General features: G+C 40.1%; 1 protein-coding gene across 1 annotated transcript in view; it reads left to right on the top strand.

Annotated features, from left to right (window-relative positions):
- PCCA (propionyl-CoA carboxylase subunit alpha) overlaps positions 1-26,068 on the top strand; it is a 242,509-nt gene that overhangs the window by 91,076 nt on the left and 125,365 nt on the right. The window contains exons 12-16 of the mRNA XM_088522787.1: positions 5,418-5,568; positions 16,228-16,371; positions 17,849-17,923; positions 22,035-22,103; positions 22,892-22,967. Of these exons, the coding sequence (XP_088378913.1) occupies positions 5,418-5,568; positions 16,228-16,371; positions 17,849-17,923; positions 22,035-22,103; positions 22,892-22,967 (515 nt within the window). The remainder of the gene's footprint in view (positions 1-5,417; positions 5,569-16,227; positions 16,372-17,848; positions 17,924-22,034; positions 22,104-22,891; positions 22,968-26,068) is intronic.

Genomic DNA, 26,068 nt, shown 5'->3' with positions numbered 1-26,068 from the left:
TCCCCTGGTTTTTATGTAGTTACTACTGAGAATTCTGTTGATGTGTTTGTCTTTTTGTTTTCTTGTCTTTTTTATTTCTTGGTTTATTGGCAGGGAGACCAAGAAATGGGCATGCACTGGGTAAAAATGCATATTCATTTTCTGTACAATTTAAGATTTTTGTCTCTGGCATCTCAGGCCTTTTTGCTTATAATGGCTTTTTTTCCCCCAAAAAGTATCAAGTGATTATAAAAGTCTGATTATTGAGGGTCATTTGACTTTGAGAATAATACTTGCAGTTTTGTTACAGCCATGTTCAGCTGTTGGTACCCGCCTTAATAGGATCCTGTTGTGTTTGAATCCCTGGCTTTCCTAAGGAAGTGCTGTCTTTTGTGAGAAAAACCTCCCCTTCGAAGGGAGGTCTGTTAAGCACTCTGATGAGGATGCTGTATATAAGGCAGTCCTGGTGTTGCCTGGTGGGTGGATCCCTGAGCTTCAAGCAGGAGACCAGCTGAGGTTACTTATTCCCTGTTACAGTAGGCAGTTGTCCTGCTCCACCTCCTGTGGGAAGTGCAAGCAGGAGGGTTTGTGTGAGCGCTGCTCTAGTTGGTGCTGGGCCTCTGCTTCTTGGCACGCTTTGGCAGCCAGGCAGAACTTCTGGCCTTTTATGATAATTTTGTCTTTACCCCAGATTTGTACCTTTTTGGGAAAAGCTCCTGGCTTTTCACTTTTAAACTGCTGTTTCTGGCCTTCACCAGCAACTGGCTAGCATTTTTGTTGTAACGTAGCAACGTTACAGAATCCCAGAATGGTTGAGGTTGGAAGAGACCTCTAGAGATCATCTAGTCCAACCCCCCTGCTCCAGCACATGGCACAGGGTGGCATCCAGGCAGGTTTGGAAGATCTCCACAGAAGGAGACTCCACAGCCTCTCTGGGCAGCCTGTTCCAGGGCTCTGTCACCCTCACAGGAAAGTTCTTCCTCACATGGAGATGGAACTTCCTGTGTTTTAACTTGTACCCATTACCCCTTGTTCTGTCACTGGCCACCATGGAGAAGAGTTTGGCCCCATCTTCCCTACTTTCTTCCCTCAGGTATTTCTACAGGTTGATCAGATCCCCTCTCAATCTTCTCTTCTCCAGACTAAACAGGCCCAGCTCAGTCTTTCCTCATAAGATAGAAGCTCCAGTCCCTTCATCTTCGTTGCTCTACGGTGGACCTTCTCAAGGGTTTTTCAATCCTCTTTTGATTTTTTTTTCAATCCTCTCAAGCAGGATTTTATAGTTTAGTGGTCTTCCTTGATTCGTTTTTTCTGCTCTACCTAAACTTTTCTCAACTCCTTTTCAGAGATAGTTGCTATGAGAGTGTGAACTTTGGCAGGATTGAATTCTTCAGTGGATCTCAGAGGAACTACTTAGAGGTCCTTCATGTCAGGAGAAAGCAGTGTAAGAGAAAGCTTTTTCTGGTACCCAAAAGACAAGGGAGGATTGACACTCATCCTGTGATAAAAATAGTTCAGTGCCTTCTTATTTGGAAGGTCAAATTCAGCATGCCATGCCTTGCATAGTTTTTGCTTCGGAGTGAATTTCTTTGTGCAGATCTTAACCTAAAAGGAGTATTTTTTTTTATTGGACTGCAAGAACTTTAATTTTGCCCTAAGTTAGAATTCATATTCCTACCTGTTGGTATGTCGGCTGTGATGTTAGTGACGATGTTGAGTACTGCAGTGCCAATATTTCTCTGTTTTGTAGGGTGGTTGGTAAGGAATTCTTCTCCATGTAGGGTTGGCAGAGCAGCTGCCATCGCCTTCTGTACCAGCACGCAAGATGTGTGCTTATCCGCAGTGAGCAAGGCATTAGCATTTAGTAGCTGCCTGCTTACTCTGCATCTCTGCCTGCTTTCCAGAAGTTTTAGGTGATGCCACATGCTTTTAGTAAATCCTTGGCACACAATATTCTTTTGAAATACGATTATTGTTAGGACATGCTCTCTTAATCTTTATCCAAAGTTTTGCTAGGTTCCATCTGAGCCAGGAGACCAATTTCTTAGTGAGCTTTTTTCCTTACTATTTTTTAGCCTAGTTGATCTGCCTTATCTATTCTAGGCATTAGTTTTTCAGTGTCTTTTTAAATTGAAACATATCCTTTCAATTTCAGTTCAAAGGACATTTTTTTTTCTTCCTGCCTGTGACAGAAAGATCTAAGAGTTAGGAGATTCAAAAGGGAGACTCTTTCACCAGGAAGTGACCGCACTAGAATGTACGTTAAATGGTTAAACTAGTTTTGTGAACTTCCTGGCATGCACCATTTTCAGCTCTTTGGGAATGTTTCTGTTCCTGGAAGCTGCATAGACTGGGACTGCTTTTACCTATTTTTAATTTCTCCAGGGTCTGAGCAGTGTGCTGTCTGTATGTGCATCCAGAACTTATAATTCCTATTGTACTCTTTAGGAATCCTTGAAGGATTCTGGGTTAAGAGAAACAGTGAGCCTGTTTTTTCGTGTATGATTTGTATCTGAGCACAATTTAGACATTAGGGCAAAACTCTGCGTTCTGAAATACTCTAAAATATTTATGCTTGCACTACATATAGATAATCCGCAAGAAGAGCAGTTATTGTAGATGAGCGTTTTTTTAAAAAGAAAATTGTATAGCCAAATCGTAGTATCTTCAGAGGAAGGGTAAGTGTTATCAGTGAATTATCTTTCTTTTTCTTTTTTTTGTACAAGTTGAGCAATAAATTTTCATTGGCAGTGTAGCTGTCTGTGCTTTTCAAAATACTCAGCCTGACCTCTGAGTGAAGGAGATGAAAGTATTTTGGGAAATATTTTCTGACGAACTGGGGGTAGAGAGGTAACATCTTGCCCGTGTGGTCATCTCCCTGGATATAGAAACAATAGAACAAGCCAGTCGTATTGTCTTTGATCAGCTTTACAATAGCTTGAAGAAGGTCTTAAAAATGAAATGCCAGGTCTGATCTTATTTTTTCTTTCTGGTGCTTTTATCTTGTGAATCCCTTTTATTTTGCAGCCTTCATGCTGCCGCAGGAGCTATTTGGTCGAAAGAATAACAGGTATATGTGGGGGGAAAAAAAGGAGGTGAAGTCAGATTTAAAACACTGTGTTTTCAAGTGATGCCTAATTAGGTTGGAGAAGAGTTGTTTCAACTGTAAAACGTGAAACAATGTGTACGGAAGGTAAAGCAGCAGAGGGGAATAGGAAAACTTCAGTTAATTAACCTAGCTGATTGCAGGGATAATCCAGGCATTTTAGAACATAAAGCTTAGCCACATGGCCGAGATCAAGTTTAGCAGTGTGACACCTCTGTTCCATTCTCTTGTCTGCAGCAGGAGGTAACAGAGACATCTCAGACCTACATTTAACAAACATAGGAAGACGCCACTCTAATAAAGAGGAGTAACTGTCTTTCATCTGTCTGAGAAGTAATAATGGTTATTCTTAGAGTATGAAGCCAATATTGAAAAGGTTCTGTTCTTCATAAGCCACTCGTATTGAGCTGTCATGGTCAAAACCCTGCAGAAATCCTGAATTGAATTTTAAGCTGGTAATTTTGTATAAAGACTTATCATAAGAAGTATGAATCTTTTAGCCTGTTTTTGACAGGTGTGATAGGTATGATGCAGATTTGCACAGCTTTTATTTTCCCTTTGATCTGGTGTAGGATCTGCTGGTAGCTTTCTTGAGGACTTGAGACTTGATTTCCTTTTCACATTGATCCTATTCTTTGCCAGGAAAGAAGGGTTTTCTAAAATTCTAGAGATTCCTGCTTTGCATCAGAAACCTCCTGCACTGCTGCTGGAAGGACTGAGCCTCTAAGTAGCACTTTTGCTTTGAAGAAACGGATTCCACTATCTCTAAGCTTGTCTGAATATTGCCGTGCTTTTTGTGTGGTGTCAAATATGGCTTGTTTGACTGGAAGAAGTGTCTAGCTCTCCTGAGAGTATTTGTCTTGGTGAAACACCTCAGAGGAAGAGCTGGAAGTGAAGTCCTGACTCAGCAATGCTCTCAGGGTATATTCTTGGGCTCAGGTGGAGCTTTCCAGGGCTTCGTTTGCTGCTTCAAATAACTGGAGGCTCCTGATTGATCTTCTGCAGAGTTAGGGCCCCTTTCTGAAGACACCCAAAAAGAATAAATTGGTGTAGTGTTCTTTTCATTTTAAATAGTAACTTACAGGTAAGGTAGGAGGGATTCCCTTACGAAAGTACTTCTTAGAGTGATAGCTGGGTTGTGCTTCCTCAGTTTAAATTGCCACAGAAATGTAATAAACATTTATATACTTCTATATGATAAACTGCCAAATGTTTTTTCTTGTAAGTCAGTGTATCAGGATGAAGGCAAAGCTGTTCCATAGCATCAGTGGGAAGCCACTGAAATTTCCCTAGCTCTAAATTACCAATCTGTATAGGCTGATTAAATTTGATTTTGCAGGACAGAAGTGAAGCAGCAGCAAAGTCTGTACCTCCCTGCATCTTTCAGATCACCAGGCTGATGGAGGGGTGCACCGCTCTCCTGGAACAGGCATGTGGGCACTGGTCATAGTCTCTCCTCAGCTCTTAGCTCTGGGGCCCCTGAGTGGCACCCATGGTGTGTGGAGTGCAAAGGATCGCAATTATAAACAGATAACTGGGTGTTTTTTATTTACAAGTAAATCCGAGAGAGTAAACACTGGGCATGAAACCATGGTTCTGTTGTTTTTAGTTAAATATTAATGAATATACAGATTTTTTGCATTATTTTTCATTACCCACATAAACCAAATTAATAATTTGTGAACTTGCAGAATTATGTTATTGCAGACTGCAACACTGACATGATTATGCGGTTTTGCTGTTTGAATTCAGTGTCAGAACTGCTTCTCCCCCCTCCCTGAACTCCTCTGTTCTGTTTTGGCGTTCCAGTTTTCAATGGGTAGTGTTTTTTTTTTTTTTTTTTTTTTTTTTTTTTTTTTTTTTTTTTTTTTTACAGCTTCATCATGGCTCTTTAATTACAGTCAAGAGAAGCAAATATGCCTTCCAATGAGTCATGGATTTGTATATATTTGTTTTTATTTAACTTACATTTTGATAGATTTCAGTGTTTAAAAAAGTTTTTCTGTTTTTATTTATTTTAAAGAATATTGTTATTTATCCTTAGTGTTCTGTACTTTAGCTGTGATTGAAGATTGCAGTGTGTTAGGTTTCAAGTGATCCTAAAATGAAATAATATTTTTCTTCTAAAGCTAAGGCTAATCTTAAGACATGAGAAGTTACAAGACTTAGCAGTATTTATGTGTCAATATAAATGCAATGGCAAATACTTGACAGTCTTGACATGATGTCTTCATAACTTAATGTTCTCTTCTTTTGGTATTAGTTTAAGTAGAAGATTCAATCATTTAATAGTATTTTTTGACTAAAGAAAGGTATTGTTTCTGTATTGCAGCACTTTTCTAGACCCTGAAACTCGAAGAGCAATGGGAGAACAAGCAGTGGCTCTTGCCAAAGCAGTAAAATATTCCTCTGCTGGAACAGTAGAATTCCTTGTGGACTCTAGTAAGAATTTCTACTTCTTGGAAATGAATACTAGACTTCAGGTAAGCAAAACAACTCTTCAGGTTCAGAGAAGTGTTATTTAAAAAAACAAAGCATAACCGCTTTCCATGCTTAGGGGCTGCTACTGCAAAGGCTTCCTGACTAAGCAGACGCATGTAAGCGCTTCCCACTGCAGCTCGAAGGGCTGCTCGCTGCAGTAAGCCTGCGTCCGTAGGACTGTGCAGCCCTGAGCCTGGCACAGCGCTGCAGTGAGCCTTGGAGCTTTGGCTCTGTTGCACTTGACCTAAAGACCTTGCAAGAGGTTACCGTTAAGTGCCACGGGGAGCCCACAGTAAGTGGCTGGCCACTCTGATGCTTTTCAGAAGTTTACTTTTTATTTCTTATGCTTTGGTAATAGGTTCTTGAGTTTCTCTAGGAGGATTAAAACTGTTCATGTGTATCAGAAATGTTAATGTAGTTGCAAGCACGGGTGTCATCATGGTGTAGGATTTTCTATGCCTTATTTCACTGCTATAGTGTATATCTGATCAAAGTCTTAAGAAAATGGTCACGTAACTTGAAGTTTGGGTGTCATTCTCAAAGACTGAAAGCCTAACTTACGATCAAGTAATACTCTAGTCTTTATCCTTCTTTTCTGACTTCAGATCATAACAGAAGGATTGGAATGTGGAATCAAGTAGTAGAATGATGAGCTCTTTATTCTGTTTTAGCTGCCTTTTTTTTTTTAAGGATTGTCTTATGCCTGCTGCTTATGGGCAGTGATAGAGAAAGCATGAATGTCTCCCCGTAGTCCCAATATCTTTGATTTTGTGGACTGTAAGGGCTGGGCGTCCAGCAGGAGCAGGCACGCACACGGACACAAGGCACACGATGATCAAATTAAGGCTTTTGCTACCCTGGGGCTCCCCAGTTTCCTATTGAGAGGAAGAGAACGATGGGGAGATTGCAGGCACTGCTGAGCACCAGTCCATGGCGAGGAGCAGGGCGGGAAGGGGAATCCATTCTCTTATACAACTACCAAGCGCGTGATCGTCCCGTGTTACGGCTCGATTGGAGCTAACAGCAGGTAAACGGCATGTAGGCATCGTGTGGCACAGTGTACGCTAATGATTGGAGTCTGTGTACGTGGCACGGCCATAAGCTGAGCATGGAGAACAGTACAGTTAGATCAGCATGCCCCAGAGCAGTCTGGCCTGGCCCCATCGCCTGTCTCCTTGACATATTCCACATCGTATCCTCTACATGTACTGAGGCTTGCATATGACTTTGGAGGCCCATAACTAGCAGGGTAGCCTAGGGGCCAGTAATGGGTCAAGTCCTGTTCAACGTGTTCATTGGTGGCCTGGATGAAGGCACTGAGGGCACGCTCAGCAAGCTGATGGTGATGTGCAACTGGCAGGAGTGGCTGATTTACCCCAGGGCTGCGCTGCCCTTCAGAGGCATCTGGACAGGCTGGAGAGACAGGCAGAGAAGAACTTCATGAGGTTCAACAAAGTCAAATGCAGAGGGCATGGGGAGGAGTAACCCCATGTAGGAGTACAGGTTAGGGGCTCACCTACTGGAAGGCAGTTCTGCTGAGAAGGACCCAGGGATGCTGGTAGACAAGTTGACCATGAGCTGTCAGTGGGCCCTTGTGGCCTAATGGGATCCTGGCCTGCATGAGGAGAAGCTTTGCCAGCAGGAGGGGGGAGAGGATCCGGCCCCTGTCCTCAGCATTGGTGAGGCCACACCTGGGATGTTGGATGCAGTGCCGAGCTCTGCTGGGCTCAATTCTGCATTTGCAGGCACAGCACAGTCCAGTTTGCTTTGGACTCTGTTAAAAAGGGCGATGTCTACAGTTTATGAAAATGTTATGAAGAAATTTTGCCTCTTTGAATATGCTTCTCCCAGTCTGGTAGTTTTTGAGAATTTCCAGTGAATTTCCATGCTCCTGTTTATGTAGAAGAAAATTACTTTATGGATTTCTCTGTAACACACCAGCAGTTCCAATTTTGTTACTAATTTCCTTAATACAATATTTCATTGGCCATCAACTATTTAGCCTGACCTACAAACGGAATTGGCAGTCAAGTATCTCTGGAGCTGATTCTCTTTGCGAGTTGTTTTCCAAGATGTTATGTTTGCTGTATTGTGGTATCTCTTCACTTCCCTCAGTGTTTGAAGCCCAAAAACTCAACCTTGCTTAATTGTAGAGGTCTCCACATATGCAGTAAGAAAGCTTTCACCCATCCCAACTTTTAAGGACTTTAAAGACTCCTTTTGAAATATAGCAGCTTGACAGTCCCCTTTAATAGCGGACTCATTCTTTCTAACTTTTAAAGAAATTTACTAATCTCAAATTACAGTAGTTGTGTAGATATTCTCCAATTCCTCTCTCTTGACTACGTATTGCCTCTAATTAGCATTTCAGTTTGAGGCTGGAGGGTAGTAATTTTCTCCAGTTCTTCCCCAGGCTTACTCAATTGAACTGTCACTTTTCCCAGGTCTCCAGCTTTACTTTTTCTGCTCAGTTAACAGTTACGCAACTAACATCTACTTTTTCCTCCCTTCTATTAAGAGCCAAACATAGAAACTTTAATGAAGCTTGTCCAGATTTAACTTTAGAACCAGAGGAGTCTCCAGATGTCCCTGTTTTGCTTCAGCCTTTTCCTCTCGCATCTCCTAGCTGTGAATGATGGCTAATGCACTCACCTGCCCTCTTGAAGAACACTCAACAGCTGGAAGAACTTTCCTGAGATGACTCTTGTCCATAGTGGGTGCCCCTAAGGTCTGTCAGTTTGTATTATGACACAGTTGTCCATCAGTATCACCAGCACAGGCCTCCTAAACTAAACAGTTCCCTGTGTCTTTGTTTAAATGTTCATAAAATCACTAACTGGATCATTGCAGTCTTTTTACTTCGGAGTCTGACACAGACATCAGAATAAACCTGTATAAAATCATATCGCTTTGCCCTATCTGCTGATTTCTCCCTTCCCTCATTTAGATATCTTGTGGATCTTTTCCAGTATTTCTTGTCAACCATTTTGTAGCTATTGAGAGTTGTGTTATTTTTTGGTTATCTTTTCGATGGGCTCTTTGACCCAAACTTCTTGGGCCACATAGTCCTGAAAGCAAGCGTAAATAGCCCCTTACAAGAAGGTAATGTTAGCTTTGTTGATAAGTGCCACAGTATATGAGGCTGGGAAGTTATTAAAGTTGGCGAATTGTCACTTGTATACTATACCTCTGCTACAGATGTTTTGCTCCAAGCAATTCAGCTAAAACAAATAGCTTTTTGCTTTTGGCAATGTATCTTTTGTTTTATATGCTTTCCTGCCATCTTTCAGAGGTTAGCTGGTAAGTGTGAGGTGAGATTAGAAAATTGCATAGCAAAATGAGTTACTCTGGCTTTTCACAAGAAAATGTCTGCCCTACTGCCTACAAGTGAATGTCCCGTGTGTTGTCATTTATTACCCATTCTGAATGTTTTTCAGGCAGTTATCGTTTAGACTTGCTGAGGCTGACCATATGTTGAATATCTGAAGTTTTATAGCTGCCCACATTGTGACTTTTTGCGTTATCTGGTTCTTATTGTCTTAATAAAAGATGGTTATAAACTAAAGTAGCCAATCAAGAGCTTTGAAATAAATAAAAGTTACCAAGCCAAGGAGTGATAACCTTTTTAGCTCATGCATTGTGTTGAAATCTCGGGCTAGTGTCAGAAATGCTGGCTTTCAGGAGAAAAGCCTCTTTTGCTTTTCATTGGAAGACCAGAAATGTTCCCTTTTGACTTTATACTAAGAGTCTATAGCCTTTAAGTAAAGAATATCTATTTGCATAACGTGTACGGTGTGTCTAAGCTGCTTAAGTGTGAATCCATTGGTGACAACAAAGAGAAAGTATCAGATGTTTTAGAAGTTGTTTGCAGTGCCTTGAATTCAGAGGCATCCCTGGTTGGCTTGAGAATAAAGGTGTTTTAGCGCTATGAAGGGAGCAGTTACCCTAAAAATAATTGTTTTTACATATAATTTGTGTCTGATCAACTGTATATACTATATTCAGTGCAGTGGAGTTGAAAAACATGGTAATTTTTGAAAAGCAGTTTGTTTTCTCCTCAGGCAACAGTATGAGTATTTCTTTCTGTCACAAATATTGTTTTTAGAGAATGAAAGTTGAGTTTTAGGAATACTTCATTGACATATGAAAGGTTTATTCATTGAAAAGAAAATGGCTTGTCTTTGTTTCTGGTTTGCAGTTATTACACTAGGAGAATTTAACTATTTTATGTAAATGTGTTTTCAAGATTTTTTTTTTTTTTTAAGTAGACTGATGGCAAAGCCCTGAAGAATAAACATTACTGGTATAAAGATTTTTGTTGATCTCTGCTAGTGTTTTTATTAGACTGCAGCAGTGCCTGGACAGTGCTGGGCTCCAAAGCTTGGGGTTTGTACAAAACAGGCAATGCCCAGTGTAAAATGGAGAGGAGGAATTTTTTCCATGCAACGATTTTGTCTCTGAATGGCCCCCTTTGTGGCTGTGCGTCTGTTCATGGGAGAAGAAAAAGCAGGGCTGGGAGGTGCCTGGGAGTAGGCCCCGATCTTGCTGGTTGCCGCTTGGAGCGGTGCCGTTTGCAGACTCTTCCATGGCGTCTCAGTAGGCAGCACCTGCTTGGCGTTTGCTCGGTGGAAAAGGCAGAAGGGCTGGTGGATATTGCAGCTGTGCTGCATAAACAGGAGCGGCAAAGCAGCGAGCTCCGTCTGAGGTGCCAGATAAAGCCTCTGGGAAGTGTTGACTTTGCTGTCTGTGGCGGGAGATGGTTTTGCGGCCTACACGCGCCCGTCTGGGGCACGGAGCGGGAGCCGTGAAAGGGGCGCTCAGTAATTAGAGGAGCAGATTTCCCCCGGGCCTGAATGGAGGCGTTTCAAAGGCAAAACCTCAAGCGATTTGGTCTGCCGGTTGCCGAGACACTTCTTCATATTTCTTAATACTGGAATCTTGTTTTGCTGTGACACTCGCCTTTAGTCATTTTAAACAGGCTAACGAACAGTGTCAGACGGTAAAGACTTTCAATTGCTCCTAACCTGGGCTGAATTTGAACTGCTGACCTAAAGGTGAAAGGTCCCTTATCCCATTACGGATCCCCTAAGCCCACCAGAATCCATTCTGCACACAGTTTATACCAGCTGTTCATGGCCATTTTTAGAACCGAAAGAAAAGGTGATTTTGCTGCCAAACAACACTTCTTCACACAAGAGGGTCAGCCGACAACAGTTAACCAGATTTTTGCCACATTCTTGCCTCCTAATGCAACTTCCATTATGTAGCTACTGGTTGTCTGCTTTTCAGGCGCTCCGAAAGGGCGACAGAAAAGCATTGCTAATTGTTGTTGACAGAAGAGACCGACATTGTTTGTATAAGTCATTGAATCTGAAAGATGCCATTAACAGTGCTGCCAGGGCATGGAATGATATCTTAGAGACAACATTGCCACAGAGGCATCGGGGAAAGCTGCTGAGAGGTAGGGATAAAGGAGGTTCCTCTCCATTTTTCATAAATAGAGCAACAAAAGATCATTCTTCAAGTGGCACATTAGTTCCTTTGCTTGGGCAAATTTAGTGTAAAGGGCGTACAAGAGCCGCTGCAGTGTGACAAGAGCCATCTTGAATGAAGGACCCTGAGAAGCCATTAATACTATTGCTAAATATAATGAAAGCAGGAAAAAAAAATAGGATCGATAGTAAAGGAGGTGTAAGACAACTTTGCCGGGTATAAATTTTATTTTCCTGTGCCACATATTGTGGAAAATAAATTGTATAAACTTATTGAAATATTTTTTGAACTGAGTCATCTTAACTGTAGAAGATAACTTGATGTTGTGAGCTAAATAAGCTGTTGGTGTAAAGTGTGTGCAATTTGTTTAAACTGCAGAAAAGACAGATACGTTATTCATAAGTGAGTCTTGTGTGGGCTTCTTTTGTAGTTTTGACCTAGGACAAAAGAATAATGAAACAAATCTTTGCAAAGGAAAGTTGGTGAAACTAAATCCACATGCATCCTGTATGTAACATCCTGTGAGGAAGAGGATTAAATATTTCAAATTTAGTATCTGCTGTCTTAAATTAGTTGATATCAAGTGCCTATACTGTAGTATTTATTTCTGAAACATCTTATGAAATAATTAGATATCTACCTGAGCATCTCAGTTGATGGAAATTTCTGTAGTTCTCATTGCATTACCTGACTTAGCAGTTTCTTTATCAAACACTGATAAATCAGCATCAATTCCTGCTATATACTATGTCTATATAAAGTGGCAACACAGAAAGCAAACTTCCTGATTCCTTTTACTTTATGATTTCCACAAAGTCTTTGTATCAATCAAACAGTCTGAAAAGCGTAAAAAAGAATATATATATATACACATATACACACACACACACACACACATATATATATATATATATATAAAGCCAAGTGCCCCAATGGCTGTTGTGAACGACTACATTGCAGGAAAAAAAAGTGACCCTGGAGCACTCTCCTTGTGGTACTCAACACCTGGCATGCTTGAATAGCAGAACATGTGGCGACCTCCACTGCTGTTCGGTCCTCCAAAACAAAAAAAATCAAGTCAACTGAAATTAAGGAGTCTGAGGAGCACCTATAAGTTGGTGGGTTTGCGTCAAGCGATGTTAGTTTGGTTGTAGAGGAAGAACATGTGGGATCCCAGGTGAATCCTGTTTCCTGGAAACTGTGGTGCATGTTGAAAGTTTCAAGGTTATTTATTTGAATGTAAAGGAGTGTATGATCAGCCAGGGACATCCAGTAGCAGGAATGACATAGACTGTAGTTTTAAAACTTCTGAAATTTAGATTTCCTTGGCCTCTGTGCTCTGTTGGGATGCTTCAGCTGATGTGAGAGAAATGTGATGCCTCGTGAGTGCAGGGGCAAGAGTGTCATCCGTGGGAATATCCAGAAGGGTTTGCTTCTGGGCAGAGCACCTCATTAGTCATGAGAAAAAAAACGAGGTCCTGAAACTATTCCCTTTCATGTTAAGGGAAGAATCCATGTAGTTTTAGCTCTAAGCTCAAACTGTTTATAAAAATTGCAGGACATCTTGTAGCTGTGGATGAGCCCCATAAGGAAAAGCTCCAAGACTGCTGGCAATCGCAGAATAGGACTGAGATGTAGCAGCCTCTCCCTACTCTGCCAGCAAGTGATGCTGCTTGGGCTGGGCTTAGCAGTTCCTTTAGCCTCCTCGTAGCTGCTTCATCATCTATAAGCTGGAGCCTGGCACTGTGTTCTCACAAACTTTGTCATTACTGCTGCCAGTGTTCTGTGCTACGGAAACTGGAAGAGATTTAGGGAAACAGACTGTTGTAATCTCAGAGGATTGCAATGCGATGTCTGAAGAGGAGCAGCTCCTGTAGGAAGAGGAAATACTTTCCTTTTACCCTTTAAGTGATGCTAAACAGGACAGTTGTAGCTTTGGGAACTTAAATTCTTACTGCCCACTTCCCATGATCTACACATATCTAGTTTGCTGAAGAGTGACACTTAAATTGTTTCCACTTTTAAGTAAATCTTTATCATACTTAAATGCAGTGAAATGGGAACTTCCCATTTATAATTTGTTTATGGCCAGACTTGCCATAAGTAACTGAAGTGATAGTAAAGGTGATATCTTGGGCAGTTAACTACCTTGAGAATTATTGCTGATCAATTTTTCCTTGTCCTGCTGATAATAGGGGCAGCTGCACTCCTGTAACTAACGCCTGTAGATTGCTTGCTGCAAACATGTCTGGTTTTGCCTCTGTATTAAAGACAGAGATAATGTGGGAATTCATCCACTATCATATAAACTTCCTTCCTTTGACTCCTGTCTTGAATGAGGCCTTGCTGGCAAGATCTTGGGATCAACTGACTTTGAAATCTGAGAAGTTCACCCTGAGTGGTACAGCTCTACTTGCAAGTGTATTTTGTACATCTCTTTAAAAGTTTAATCCTTGATTTAGCAGCCATAAAATGGAAAATAAAGGCCATTGGTGGAGAAGAGGTAGAGAACAAAATAAAATGAAAGAAAAAAAAAATCAAAGAATAACCCCTAAAGTAGAAGTCTGAAAAGCAAAAGGAGAAAATTAAAACCTAATTTATGAAAGTCTTTAAAATGTTTTAACAGATACTTTGGTTAGTTAACTGCCACAGTTCTACTAGAGATTTCACAAGTAGGGAATGATAATGCCTGTGTTTTATCTTTTGAGAGCAGAGGGGTCTAATTTTACGCTTGCTTCCTTTGTCAAAGATTAGAGCTTTAACTTTGGATCCTACATGCATCTTTGGGCAGATTTTTGCACCTCCAGAACCTTATTGCAGGTTGCTTGTTATGGTTTGAATCAGCATATGGCTTCATTGCTTTATTCATGTCCTGTACTATGTGCTGAAGCATATTTTGTACAACACTAAAATTACTGAATCCCTCCTGCCTTCCCCTTGCCTCCGCAAAGCTACAACTGCTAGGGCAAGTGCAGTTTGAGCTGTAGACGTCACTGAAAGATTCAAGTAACAGGTCAGCTAGCATTTCAAAGTTGAAAGTCTGTTTTCTAGCTTATTTTAGTGCTCTGGTCTAAAACATGTTCTACATGCATTTTGTAATGAAAAATTAGTGATATGATTACATTATGTCTCCATTATGTCTAAAGAGCAGTACTTGAAGCACAGTCCTCAAAAAGCGAAAGAGCTTCTCCCCACCCTGGATTACCCTCAAAAAACTCTCCTTGTCATATTTCTTGAGTACTGTTTTGTGTGCAGACACAAAGGGAGTATTTTGGAGAAGCAGAAGAAAATATTGACCAAGTCAAAGATCTGCATTGAAGAATGGATTAAATAAATGTTTGTGAGTCATAAGAACCAAACAACAAAAATATTTTTCTTTCCAGAAACATTCCATCTTATTTTCATCATCAACAATAAAGCTGAAAACAACAATGAAGCTATTGAAATTGAAATGCCAACTATAATCCAAGAAAAATGACATTAGAGCTAAATAATGCAAATGCCTTTGTAAAAAATATATATATATATTTAGTTATTCTTAATGCTGAAATTGCAGACATGTTCTAAACTTGAAAGTAACTTTTTAAGACTTAAAATCCAAGCTAAGAGAGTAAATTTTGTTGTCCAAGTAATTGATGTGTGATAAGTAACTTTCTATTAAAACTCTTAAAGTTTTAATAGAAATTGAATTGCTTCAATTTAACACTGCAGGGTAGATACGGAGTATTCACATATTTTTCTGAATACTGTTATTAAACTTGACGTCCTGGAGAACATCATGTGTTAGGTAGAATCAAGATTGAATCCCAAAGGTATATCCTTAAACTGCATAATCAGATTCTCATTTCAGTGTTACTTTTATCCTTCAAAGAATAGGTGCTTGTTTCAGTGATGATTTGTCATTAAAATTATGTCAAAACGTCTTAAAATGTTGTTGAAACTATAAACAAACTCACAGCACACACAGGGCTAATTATGGGTGCCATCTGTTTATTTTTACAAAGCTATTTTCTTAAAGACCAAAGCATCTTCTTGTTCCAGTAAGCCATGAGATTATTGTAATGACTAAATGTTTTCTGTACAGTAGCGTACTTGAAAGGAGGAAGGTTGTTCACTGACCTTATCCTGTCACAAAATGCATGCAATATGACATCTCGTGATGGGGAAACCAGTGTTAAGTGTATTTTCTTCGGGCATTTGACTCTTGCAACACAAATACTTCCTAATAAAATGGCAGTTCTGTCGTCATTTTACGTGCAAACGGTAGTGCCGCCTTTGTGTGCCCAGCATGGGGATAGCATCCCTGCCTTTGCGTCTATTTGCTCGACCCTGTTGTCTTTGGGTGCTGTTTTCTCCCTCCGCAATGAAGTGCTCGAAGGCGCTTTCCGTGCGCGTTGCGGCTGGCGTGCAGCTCCGTGGCGAGGCCGGGCAGGCCCCGGGAGCCGGGCACCAGGCCGCGGTTCGCGGCGCGAGCCGGGCGCCGCTGCCGGTGCCGCGCGGCCTTGTGCATGCGCAGCGCGACGCGGCCAAGTCTGCAGGGGGAAAAAACCTCACGGATCCATCTGCTGCTTTCTGCTACACTGCGCTGATGCAAGATTACGCTAATCTGGTTGCTTGTCAGGACAGGTTAGTGAAAGCAGGCGAATGGGTGAGATTTAGGCTAGGCTGGTTCTATGGAAAATTGGAAGCTGCTCCTGTACGTGCCAGGTTAAGTGTAGCAGAATGGGTTCATTATCAACTACTTTTTTTTTTTTTTGTTCGGATAGATTTATGGTTAAATTGCCATAAGTCTTTTCAAAGCAAAACTGAAGAAAAAAAGCTTCTGAATAAACAAAGATTAACTCATCTTCACCAAGCACTTCTGAGTGTTGTACAATAAAAACCCCACACGAATCTCTCCGGTGTTCTGCATAGGTTGTGCTTTTGTATTTTGCCTTTAGTGTAGTCTAGTAATTATTTAATCTTGTGGGGTTTTCCTACAAGGAAGATGGTTGCTGGAATGTGTCAAGCATAAAATTTTTGGGGAAAAAGACCAAGCCAGGGAAGCACTCTTTGCCTGATTTTCAGCTGCTCTAATTTTTCTTGCTTATTTGTGTTTATTTATGGAGAGAGATTTTTTGGGGGGGTTGTTTTTCTTACCTACTGACTGATGGTTCTTGACCTTGCAGGTTGAACATCCCGTCACAGAATGCATTACCGGCCTGGACCTCGTCCAAGAAATGATCCGCGTTGCCAAGGGTTACCCTCTCCGGCACAAACAAGATGATATTCCCATCAACGGCTGGGCCGTGGAGTGTCGAGTTTACGCCGAGGTAAATGAGTGGGAATGGCGAGGAGGGGTAGGGGGCTGTGCTGCGGGCTTGGAGCACCCACGTGTGGCCGGGTGCCAGGGAGAAGTCACCGACCGCCACACGGGAGGCGCCATTTTGAGCGCGTCGCAAAAATGGTTCGAGTGCTCTCGGAGAAGTTTTATTTCTTGTTTTTTAAATACAGTGGGTGTTTTGATGCACCCTTTTTGTAAGTATATTTGTTCTATGTTCAAATCATGTTTAATGTGTATGGGAGTTGCAGTAATCTGTTTGCCTCTGTTAACTAGGGCTTCCACGTTTCCTTGCTTCTTTCTTTGAAATGTTTTGGTCGAAATAGTTAAAATTCAACAGCTTATAGTTTTATTGTATTGAAATATTTTGGTAGATAGTTGAACAGGTAAGTTATGCCTAAGTCTGTGTACAGGACAAACTCAAAAAGTGTATTCTGTGACTATTTTATATTTACAGCTTGACTCTCCATCGCAACTTAAAATTCACAAAATATAAAGTATATCCTTTCAAGGATGTTTATGACTTGTCTTTCAAGGTAGCATCTTTTTACTGTGATTTCTGATCTATCTAAATCAAGTTTTGCTTTTTGAAAAAATGCTCAACTTCATTTTGTTTTAAAAACATTAAAGCTTTAGGTGACTGTGCTCCTGAAAAAAAAAATCAGTGTCTTGATGTGTTTTTTTCCACACACACAACTTTTGCTGCTTTTGTGACCCAGGACATCTTTATTCCTGTTGCTCTTTCTCTTCATGACATAATCTCCAACTTGCTCTGCTGATTACCAGATACATGAACTGCTGTGATAAAGAATAAATATTTGCCTTTTGAATGGCATACAAACTATTTTGAGTTTTAAAATTTGAATAGGTTTTACTAGAGTAACAGACACTTGGCTCTCTTTCTTCAGCTTATTTATAAGTATGAGGGAATCTAAATAATGGAATCTTACTACTTTGCCATGAGTTCCATTGTTCTATAGGCTGTATATTTGTTGTTGTTGTTATGTTTACATTGGTATTGTGTTATCTAGGCGAGTTCCAAAGGCATAAATCTCAGTTTTGATTTCTTGAGATAACTGAATTCCTAACTGTCCTTTTAATCTTTGAAAGTATTTCCTGATGCCTTCTTCTCAACTCCACCCCTTCTCTGAATACGCTTTCCCATCCTCCCTCCAAGGCACAGTGTGACAAATGACAATGTGAGCTTTGTATATTTTGAAGGTATATTATAACTGTGTGTAGAACATTCTTCTCAGTTTTAATGACTGCAGTGCAAGAGAAGTTATATGCTGCCAGTTCTTTATTTGCAGTCACAGGAGTAGGTGGACAGAGAAATGTGGTTCAAAACAGTTGATACTCGGAAAGAAAAAAGTGAATTCAGCAGTGATATATGTTAGATTTAAAGCTGCCTAAAATTCTCTCCACCCCTATAGAAGCTTAATGCTTTCTCGTGTTGCTTTTCATTTCAGGACCCCTACAAATCTTTTGGCCTGCCATCCATTGGTAAACTCTCTCAGTATCAGGAGCCATTGCATCTGCCAAGTGTAAGTGGTTTTCATAGGTGCTGAGTTTTGAGCCTCTTTTCTATAGGGTACTCAGCAACTTTGTAGTTCTGGCCTCTTTTCCAACTTTTCTTTTTTACCGTGTTGACTATATTTATTTGTGCTGTGCTAAGAAGCGTTTAAAATGTACAGTTCCGAATAGTGTTTAGAATGTACTTAAATTGGGTGCAGCAAGAAACCAGTTGGTATATGTTGAAACATTTTATTGCTTTCTGTAACTCGCAGCTTAAATTTTTCAGTAAAAATGCTATTAAAGGGAACAGTCGAATGTTGAGTCAACGCTTTAACTACAGATTACTGGGGACATAGCTGAGAAACTGCCTCTGCTTTCTGTTTAGCTTTGTAGCCTTTGTAGCAAATGCCATTTGTGACAGTGATTATTACACATTTTGCTATACGGTCTATCTATACGGAATGAGTATTTAACGAACGTTTTTTCTTGCTGCGTGAAAAGAACAAGGACGCTGCCTTCCTGGAAAATCAAGGTAGCTTAAGTCATAAGTGCACATACATATGACACTGTCAGCTCGTGGAACGACGAGACTTGTACCATCTGTGAATACAATTATTCAGTCTGATTGCTTGCTTGGAAAATAGTGAAAGATTACAGGAGGAATCTTAAATGTGGAGATGTTATTGGATATATGATTTATTTCACTTCTTAAATTGTTTTTGCCCATGTGCTTTCTAAAGGGACCTGACCCTTTCTGGTCTTTAAGGCTTCATGCTGTGTTCAAAGCATGAAAGCAGGAAAAAAAATTGTAAAGATTTTTAAAGGCATTATGTGATCTTAAAGAGAAGATGAGGGGGAAAACGTATCATTGGGTGTATCTAAGCTTTTTTTTAATGAAACAAAGAGTGTATTTAATAAGAATTTATAATGAATACTCTAGTGGTTGTTAGAAGTTTTCACCATGTTGTAATAGCTAACAGGATGTCAAACATTTTGCCCTTGCAAGTTTTTGCAATTTGCAATTTTCCAAACGTGAGACCTGTTGAAAGTATAAGTGATAATGGACAAACTGTACCCCCTACAGTCTTTGTCCCACCAAATCTTTCTTCAATTAATGCTGCAGCAGGAGTTTTATGTAATAACATTTGCGCTCGTGAGCCATCCATACAAAGGAAAAACAATTAAAATGCCTTAAATGTTCTGCTTACTGCTGTTATTTGCTTGTGTGAATGTTGCATGTCAGCTAAATGGAGCACGGAATAGATAAAGCGATTGGGTGCAGGAGAGTGCACACTAAGCTTTGTCTATCATTATTGCTGGGAGCAATCAAATTGATGCCAGCAGGACAGTAGACGCGTTGACAGCTGTAATTATGTATCTCCATGGTGATCACTTTTGGCCTGTCATGGAGGCCCGCGAGTCCCCTCCCTTGCCCGCATTTAATCAGATTGGGCTGTCACTTGTCAGGTAGATGGGGTGGGCTGGGAGTTGGGCTTCGGGGAGAGAGGTGAATTGAAAATGAAGGGTGGGAGATGCCTCCTCGCTTCACGTGGCCCGCCGTGGCGCTGAAGAAAGAAATTTTAATTACGCTGGAGGCTTCAGGGCAGTGCTCTGAGGCGCTCGTATGGAGCGTCTTTTTTGTTTACTTCCTTTGTCTCTTTAAAAATAGAACAGCTTTTTCTGTTTGACATTCATGATTTTATATCTCAATACGTACTTCCTGACACTGTTAATTAATTTCTGAGAATATTACGGCACGAAGAGCAAAATCAAGAGTGCTGAAAAAGTTGGATATCAGAGACCTGTAGTGCCTTACTGTTTTTTCTACATAGATTTCAGACCCGGAGGTTGGCTTTAAAAAAAAAATAGTTCAAATTTCTAATGTGTCACAATAAGTAGAACTTCAGAGTATTACATTTCTGAGTGCATTTTAAATGCATTTCTTCTGTTTTCCGATCTTGTCTTGTCAAGATTGTGTGTGTGTGCATGTGGCAGTTGCTCAGGTTGGTGAAGCTTGTACATATGCATGCGATTTGTTACACACACTTACGTGTGCTAATAACGGTCTATTTTTGTCTCGTGTTCTGGGTTTTTCTTAGAACATGGAACTAGTGACTTTGGTTTTTTTCTGATTTTTGATAATGAAGCTCAAGATAGATGAACACAAAAACTGGTATTGTCACGACTGTGAGCATACCTATTTCCTGCTCTTACGCAATGTAGAAAAGGGCCATCCTATCTGAAGAGCCTCAGCACTCCTTTGCGAATGTGATCAGCAGTCTGTTCTTTGAACAGCTGCTAACAGAAGTGCTTTGCTCTGATATGGCAGAGATGACCAATATTGCAGTGTAATCTATCTATCAGTGGAGTTAGGTGTGTCATACTTTTGTGTCATATTTGTGTATTAAAACCCACCAAATTATAGGCAGTGGATTTGCAGTAGATTTGAGGCTGAGTAGATAGCTTAATTATTTTTGTTTTGAATGTGAGAACATATGCACTGGCTTTATATAAGAAGTGTACATGCTGGGGGAGAGAATGTTTTAGCAGTAACAAGAAAGGGGGCTGGGGAATATATGGTGGTTTTTTGTGAGAGCATGATATGCCTGAATTTCTTCTCCATCAGTAGATAGCGGTACCTGCCTGACCGGGGCCCAACATGAGCACTGATAAAGCCCCATCAGCTGTGATGTAATAAAGATATTAAGAAACGTAATTGCCTTTCAGTTGGATGTAGAATGTGTGTGTGTGCATTTGTGAATATACGTATGTATGCATATTTCTGTGTATAAATGCACATATATTTAAAAGAATGATAAAACGTCATAAAAACTCGTCGCGCAGTGAAGAAAGTGAGTGCACCTGCCAGGGTATCTCTTTGTGTCATCTGGATAATAAAGTCGTCATCACGCCCTCATGTGGATTCTGTAGACAAGAGGTTCTACATGTGGTCCCTTGGTAATTGCCTAAATTAAAATATTAAAGGCCTAACAGCCGTTGCATTGACCTTTTTCTGCCTTGCTGCAAACTGATGAGCTGCTGTTTATTACAAAGGTTCCTACCCATAGGTGAAGATTTTTGTGAGATTCCAGGACCCTTTTTCCTGTCCCTTTAGATGCAGTATATGAGAGCCGTGCTGTTTCAACAGCTTTGATTAGATTTCTCCATCCTTAAGATCCCCAGAATGCGTTTATCACTTGCAAATTGTTGTGATAATTTTTCAAAAATTTTTCAGATTCCAGAGCTCCAAAGCAGCAATTTAAAAAATATTTATTCCCAAGAAATTGCTCATTCCGAAAGTTTTGTATGGCTAACCTCACTGCTACAGTGATGAAATCAAACTGCGAGATGAAAACAAGAATCAGCAATATACTAACTAACTTGTTGGCTGCTTAGCAGCAATCAGCCTCTTCAAAAGAAATTTTTGAACTTGTGTTATTTTTTCCATGAATGTTGCAGAATCAGAGCTTTAATTGGGGCTGTGTCCTTACAAAGCAAAGCCATGGAAAAAGCTGTGTAAACATTAAAGCCTTAGGGGAACAGCAGCAATAGAAAAAAGTGTGAGAGGGTGAGGCAGAGAAGGAAAGTGTTACAGGCATGAAACCACAGGTTCCGTATCCTATAGAGCTGAGAAGCAGAGCTCTAAGGTTTCTGCCGTATTTTATCCCCCAACCTGAGCTCTCAGAGGGGCTGAATGTGCGGGATGTGGTTACGTGTAGATGCAGAAGGGATGTCGGCATAAGGGGCATCCTTCAGGCCAGGTGTCAGTCAGAAGAATTGCAAGCGTATTGCATTAGAGTGGTTAAATCGGAATTGGATGCACTGAAATCTAAATTTCAGACCATATTTAATGTGTACTCTTCATTCTAGGAGCGAAAAAGAGCTTTCCCTACCAACTGAATATTAATTCATGTTTCTTTTCAAGAAGTGAATAATTTTAAAGTATTTTTCTTAGTGGAGAGACCTTTAATCTCTCCCTCCCTGCTCTCTAAAATAATTATCCTAATTCTTTTGGAGGGGAAATGTACTATTGTAAGCTTCCTGAGTTATGTTTAAAACTACCGGATATACGTAGATCTCATGGCAAAATACCATTTTTAAGTGTGAATTCAATGTGAAATTATTTCTTATTTTTTGAAGGTACGTGTTGACAGTGGCATTCAACAAGGAAGTGATATTAGCATTTATTATGATCCTATGATCTCAAAAGTGAGTTGATTTCTCTTTTAACATCCTAAAGGGTATGATACACTAATTTTATATGCTGATATTTTAAATGAAGTAGACAATATTTTTAAAGCTGATGGATAAAACATATCTTGAGGGAGTGAAGTAGTAGTGAAGAAAGACGCAGAATTTAGTGTCACTGGTAGCCCAAAATTTGTTTGTCTCACGAAACGATAAAGGTGATTCTGACAGTATCCGATCAGTAACAGGGTTCTAATTTAAGCAAAAGCCATTACTTTCATACTTAGGTGCTGCCAGTCTGTTTTTTTTTTTTTTTAAAAAAAATTTAATGTAATAAGATTACAGTTCTAGCTTTACAGATGGAAGGAACAAAACAGGGTGCTTCTGTCAGTATTGGCTCTTATTTCTCAGTAGCACCTTGGTTCCTCAACTATGACATTGTAGTTTGATGCTTTTTAATTGCTTAAAAAATCATGTTTAAAGCCAATTGATCTTCTAGAAAATTCAGCAGAGTCATCTAGATATTTGAGATGCTAATATTTTATGTGTCTAAAGAAAAGAGAGCTTGTGTAGATGCTTTAGTTTTACAAAAGAAAAGTAATTGGTGGTCTTTCATTGAATGAGTTAACAGATCCTAGTCTTCTCTGGTATTTTAGAGAGAAGGCTTTAAGCATAGATACAGTAACATGCAAGAAATGTCTTTGTGGCTGCAGAAGTTCTATAAACTGTTTTCTTTTTAAATGCTTTTCAGTTTCTAGAGACAAGCATTATCTCATTTCCAATTACCTCAAATACCTTTTGTTTTTTAGCTGATTACCTATGGCTCTAATAGAGTTGAAGCATTGAAAAGAATGGAAGAGGCTTTGGACAATTACGTAATTCGAGGTAACTACAGAAATTTGGGTTCCCAGTGTGATAGGTTGGCATCTATTTCAAGAAAACAGCTTGAAAATGCAGTAATTAGCAAATTGAGTAAAGTTCCTGCTTCTTAAGTGCAAATTAAAACAGGAAAAGCTTGTGTTAATTAAGCCGAGATGATACATCAAATCTAAAGAGACTTAATTTTTTTCCAGTGTTTTTCTTGAATATTATTCTTGAGTATTATGAGCTAAGCATTTAAATTACGTCTTTAAACTCACAAGAGTTTTCACAAACTGATAGTATGTCAACATAATGAATGAATCCGAAAAAATAAAAGGCCACTACATTATAAGAAGCTTCAGTTAGTTGCTGTTTTACAGCACTTAATATTCTGGCTGGGTCAAATAATACCACAATGCAGTATTTGATTATTATTATTTTTTTTTCTCCCCTCATATTTTCAAGGTAGTAGTTCAGGTGGTTAAGGTATGGGTACATACCACTGTGTACGAATTCACGCTGATAACTGGGATCTGCTTGTGCCCTTGCTGCCTGTGAGAAGTGGGTGCTGGTGCCTGCAGCCCCCCTGAGCAGCAAGGGTGCATCAGGCCTGGCTACTTTGGCAACTTTTAGGTTCTGGAAATGAAAGTCATGGTTTGTGCGCAAGAAATCTTTGGTGCTTCTTCTGTATCTCAAATAGAGAAGAAAAACACAGGAGAGTCCAGGAGAGTGGAAAGTTGGATTTCTTGTTCTTTCCTATCTATCCTGAGGGTGGTTAGAGAAGGGAAATTCCATGTGGCAAGATCTTTGTTTGTCTCCTCACTGTTTGAGGGAGGACTTGCTCCTTGCTTGAAGGATTTTTTTTTTCCCATTTCTTGTCTTCTTGAAGAAACGGTACAGAAAGGAAGGTAACTATTGGAGCATTGATTGCTTTTATGCCTTTGATTTTGGGGCAGGTCGTTTCACAATTTGAGAGGGGAGGAAGACCTGGAACCTGGAACTAATTTCATCCCTTAATGATTGGGAGGAGCAGGCGAGTGTGCCTTGTTCAGGAGCCAGGGAGATGAATGTTTCTGTTAAGCCTCATCTAGATTTAATGCTCTCCGTAGAATATTGCATATTTCACATGAGACCTGAAAGATGTACCTACTTAGGGGAAAATGAGTGCCCCTTTACCACAGTATTGCTAGGAAGGTGCTAGGAACAACTGTTGTAAATGGACTGCATAACTCTAAATTGACATTTTTTTTAATGGAGGTAGACTCTGGATTCAAACTCAGATGTATTACTAGCAAATGATGCTAGGATTAGATTTACGGAAAAACACCCTTAAATATAATAGAGGATAATTTTTTTAACAGACTATTGATTTCCAAAATAGATTAATTTCCAGGATGTATTTTTGGTTGTGACTGGGCAGTGGGTTCCTTTTGAAAATCAATGGTATTTTTATGCAGTGTTAGGCAGAAGGTATTTTCTTCACTGGATTTATTTAAAATGGAGTATTCGTGGATATTAAAGTATCTTGTCTGATAGTTGATACATTCCGAACTGTACTGATGTGTGTAGGATTTCCATTTCCAGGGTGGTTGTCTCTTAAAAAAAAAAAAAAAAAAAAAAAAAAAAAAAAAAAGTCAAGTCAACTTAATTAATGATGGAAAATAATATATGGATGCTTCAATAGGGAAAAAAATAAAATATTGAAAAAGGAAAAGCATTTCTTTTGTAAAATTCTTTGGGATGTTGGGTGTTGTGAAAAACTTAAATCACATAATTCTTATGTGAACCAGGATCTTTAGAGAGTGTATTTTTCCTACTTATAGTTTTATTTTTTATTTTTCTAAAGTTTCAGAGTTAGAAAGCATTTTGTGCAAGCATTGCCAGCTAATGTCAGTGGGAATTGCATTGGTTAGGCTCCTCGTTGAGAAGTTAAATTTAACTGACAAGGAAGGGCACCATTTCTCCAAACCAAACTGCGCGCTCGGCTCAGTCGCCTATGGTGGGGCTGGGCTGGGGTGAGCGGCACTGGGGCAGTCAAGGACTGTCTAATGGAGAGCTTGGGGACTGCTAATGGAACATGGAGGCCTTCCCAGCACTTCTGTGTCACCAGTTCAAAGCAGGCAAAACTTTGTAGGGATTTTCAGTCACTCACGTTTTGATGGCTGCTCGCTGACCTGCGCCCTGGCAGCAGAGGGCCCGCAGAGCCACCCTCCTCGAGGACATCGACCCTCCTCGAGGACATCGTCCTGGCTGGCCTGGGCCTGCGGGGAGCACCAAGGGCAGCGACCGCCTCTGATGCTCCATGTGTGCTGGGCGCCTCGCAGAGACGCTCGTTTCTCCCGTTGGTGGCTTTTGGATATCCTAGAGTCACTCCGTTCCACTATGCAGGGAGCAAATCCTCAGGCTCTCATTCTGTTTCCTAAGACCAGGTCTTGAGCCCATGGCTCCCCTGCCAGCAAATGCTTGTTTCACCATGAGGTGAAGGTCGCCATGCGTCTAGGTAGTATAATGGCAGCACGGGTGTCCTTCCATCTCCTTTTCCCAATGCCCTTGTAAGGGTTACATCTTGTACAGAAGTGGGCTAAGATTAACAAGGAGAGAAGAACTGAAGTAATGCAGACAGTAAAGTGGGTTTTTGTTTCAAACATGGTCCCTAGGTTCCCATTTCTCAATGTGCCTTTTGGTTCTCAGTATTAAAATTTGGGTTTGAAATTAAGACCACAACTTTTGCACTGAAACCTAAATGTCCATTTTAAATTATGTGACTTTAAAGAATTTAACTCTTTGTGATATGACGCAAGATTATTATTATTATTTTTAATTTTATTGACAGTGGTGCTGATAGGGGAACCTTAAATAATGAAGTTTTTGCTTTGGAAAACATTTTGAATAAAGGGATAAAAAGATTTGAGCACCGTTTTCATAGGTGTGACCTGTGTTGTTGGCCTAAAACATAGGCTTCTGATTTTTATTTTAAATTGAATCTGATCTTGCAAAGATTAAAAATGAGTAAATCAAAGTGTAACCATATTCTGTCCCTGAGAATGTCTGTTACCTTAAGGTTTTATTATAGTTTGGGCAGGCAACAACTTGCACAGATGAAAATAAGATATTTTAGAACCTGT

Source organism: Tinamus guttatus, unplaced genomic scaffold (genome assembly GCF_059628265.1).
Source record: "Tinamus guttatus ecotype Peru unplaced genomic scaffold, ASM5962826v1 Tinamus_guttatus_pri_ptg000165l, whole genome shotgun sequence".
Lineage (NCBI taxonomy): Eukaryota > Metazoa > Chordata > Aves > Tinamiformes > Tinamidae > Tinamus > Tinamus guttatus.
This window is presented reverse-complemented; position numbering and strand designations above follow the sequence as displayed.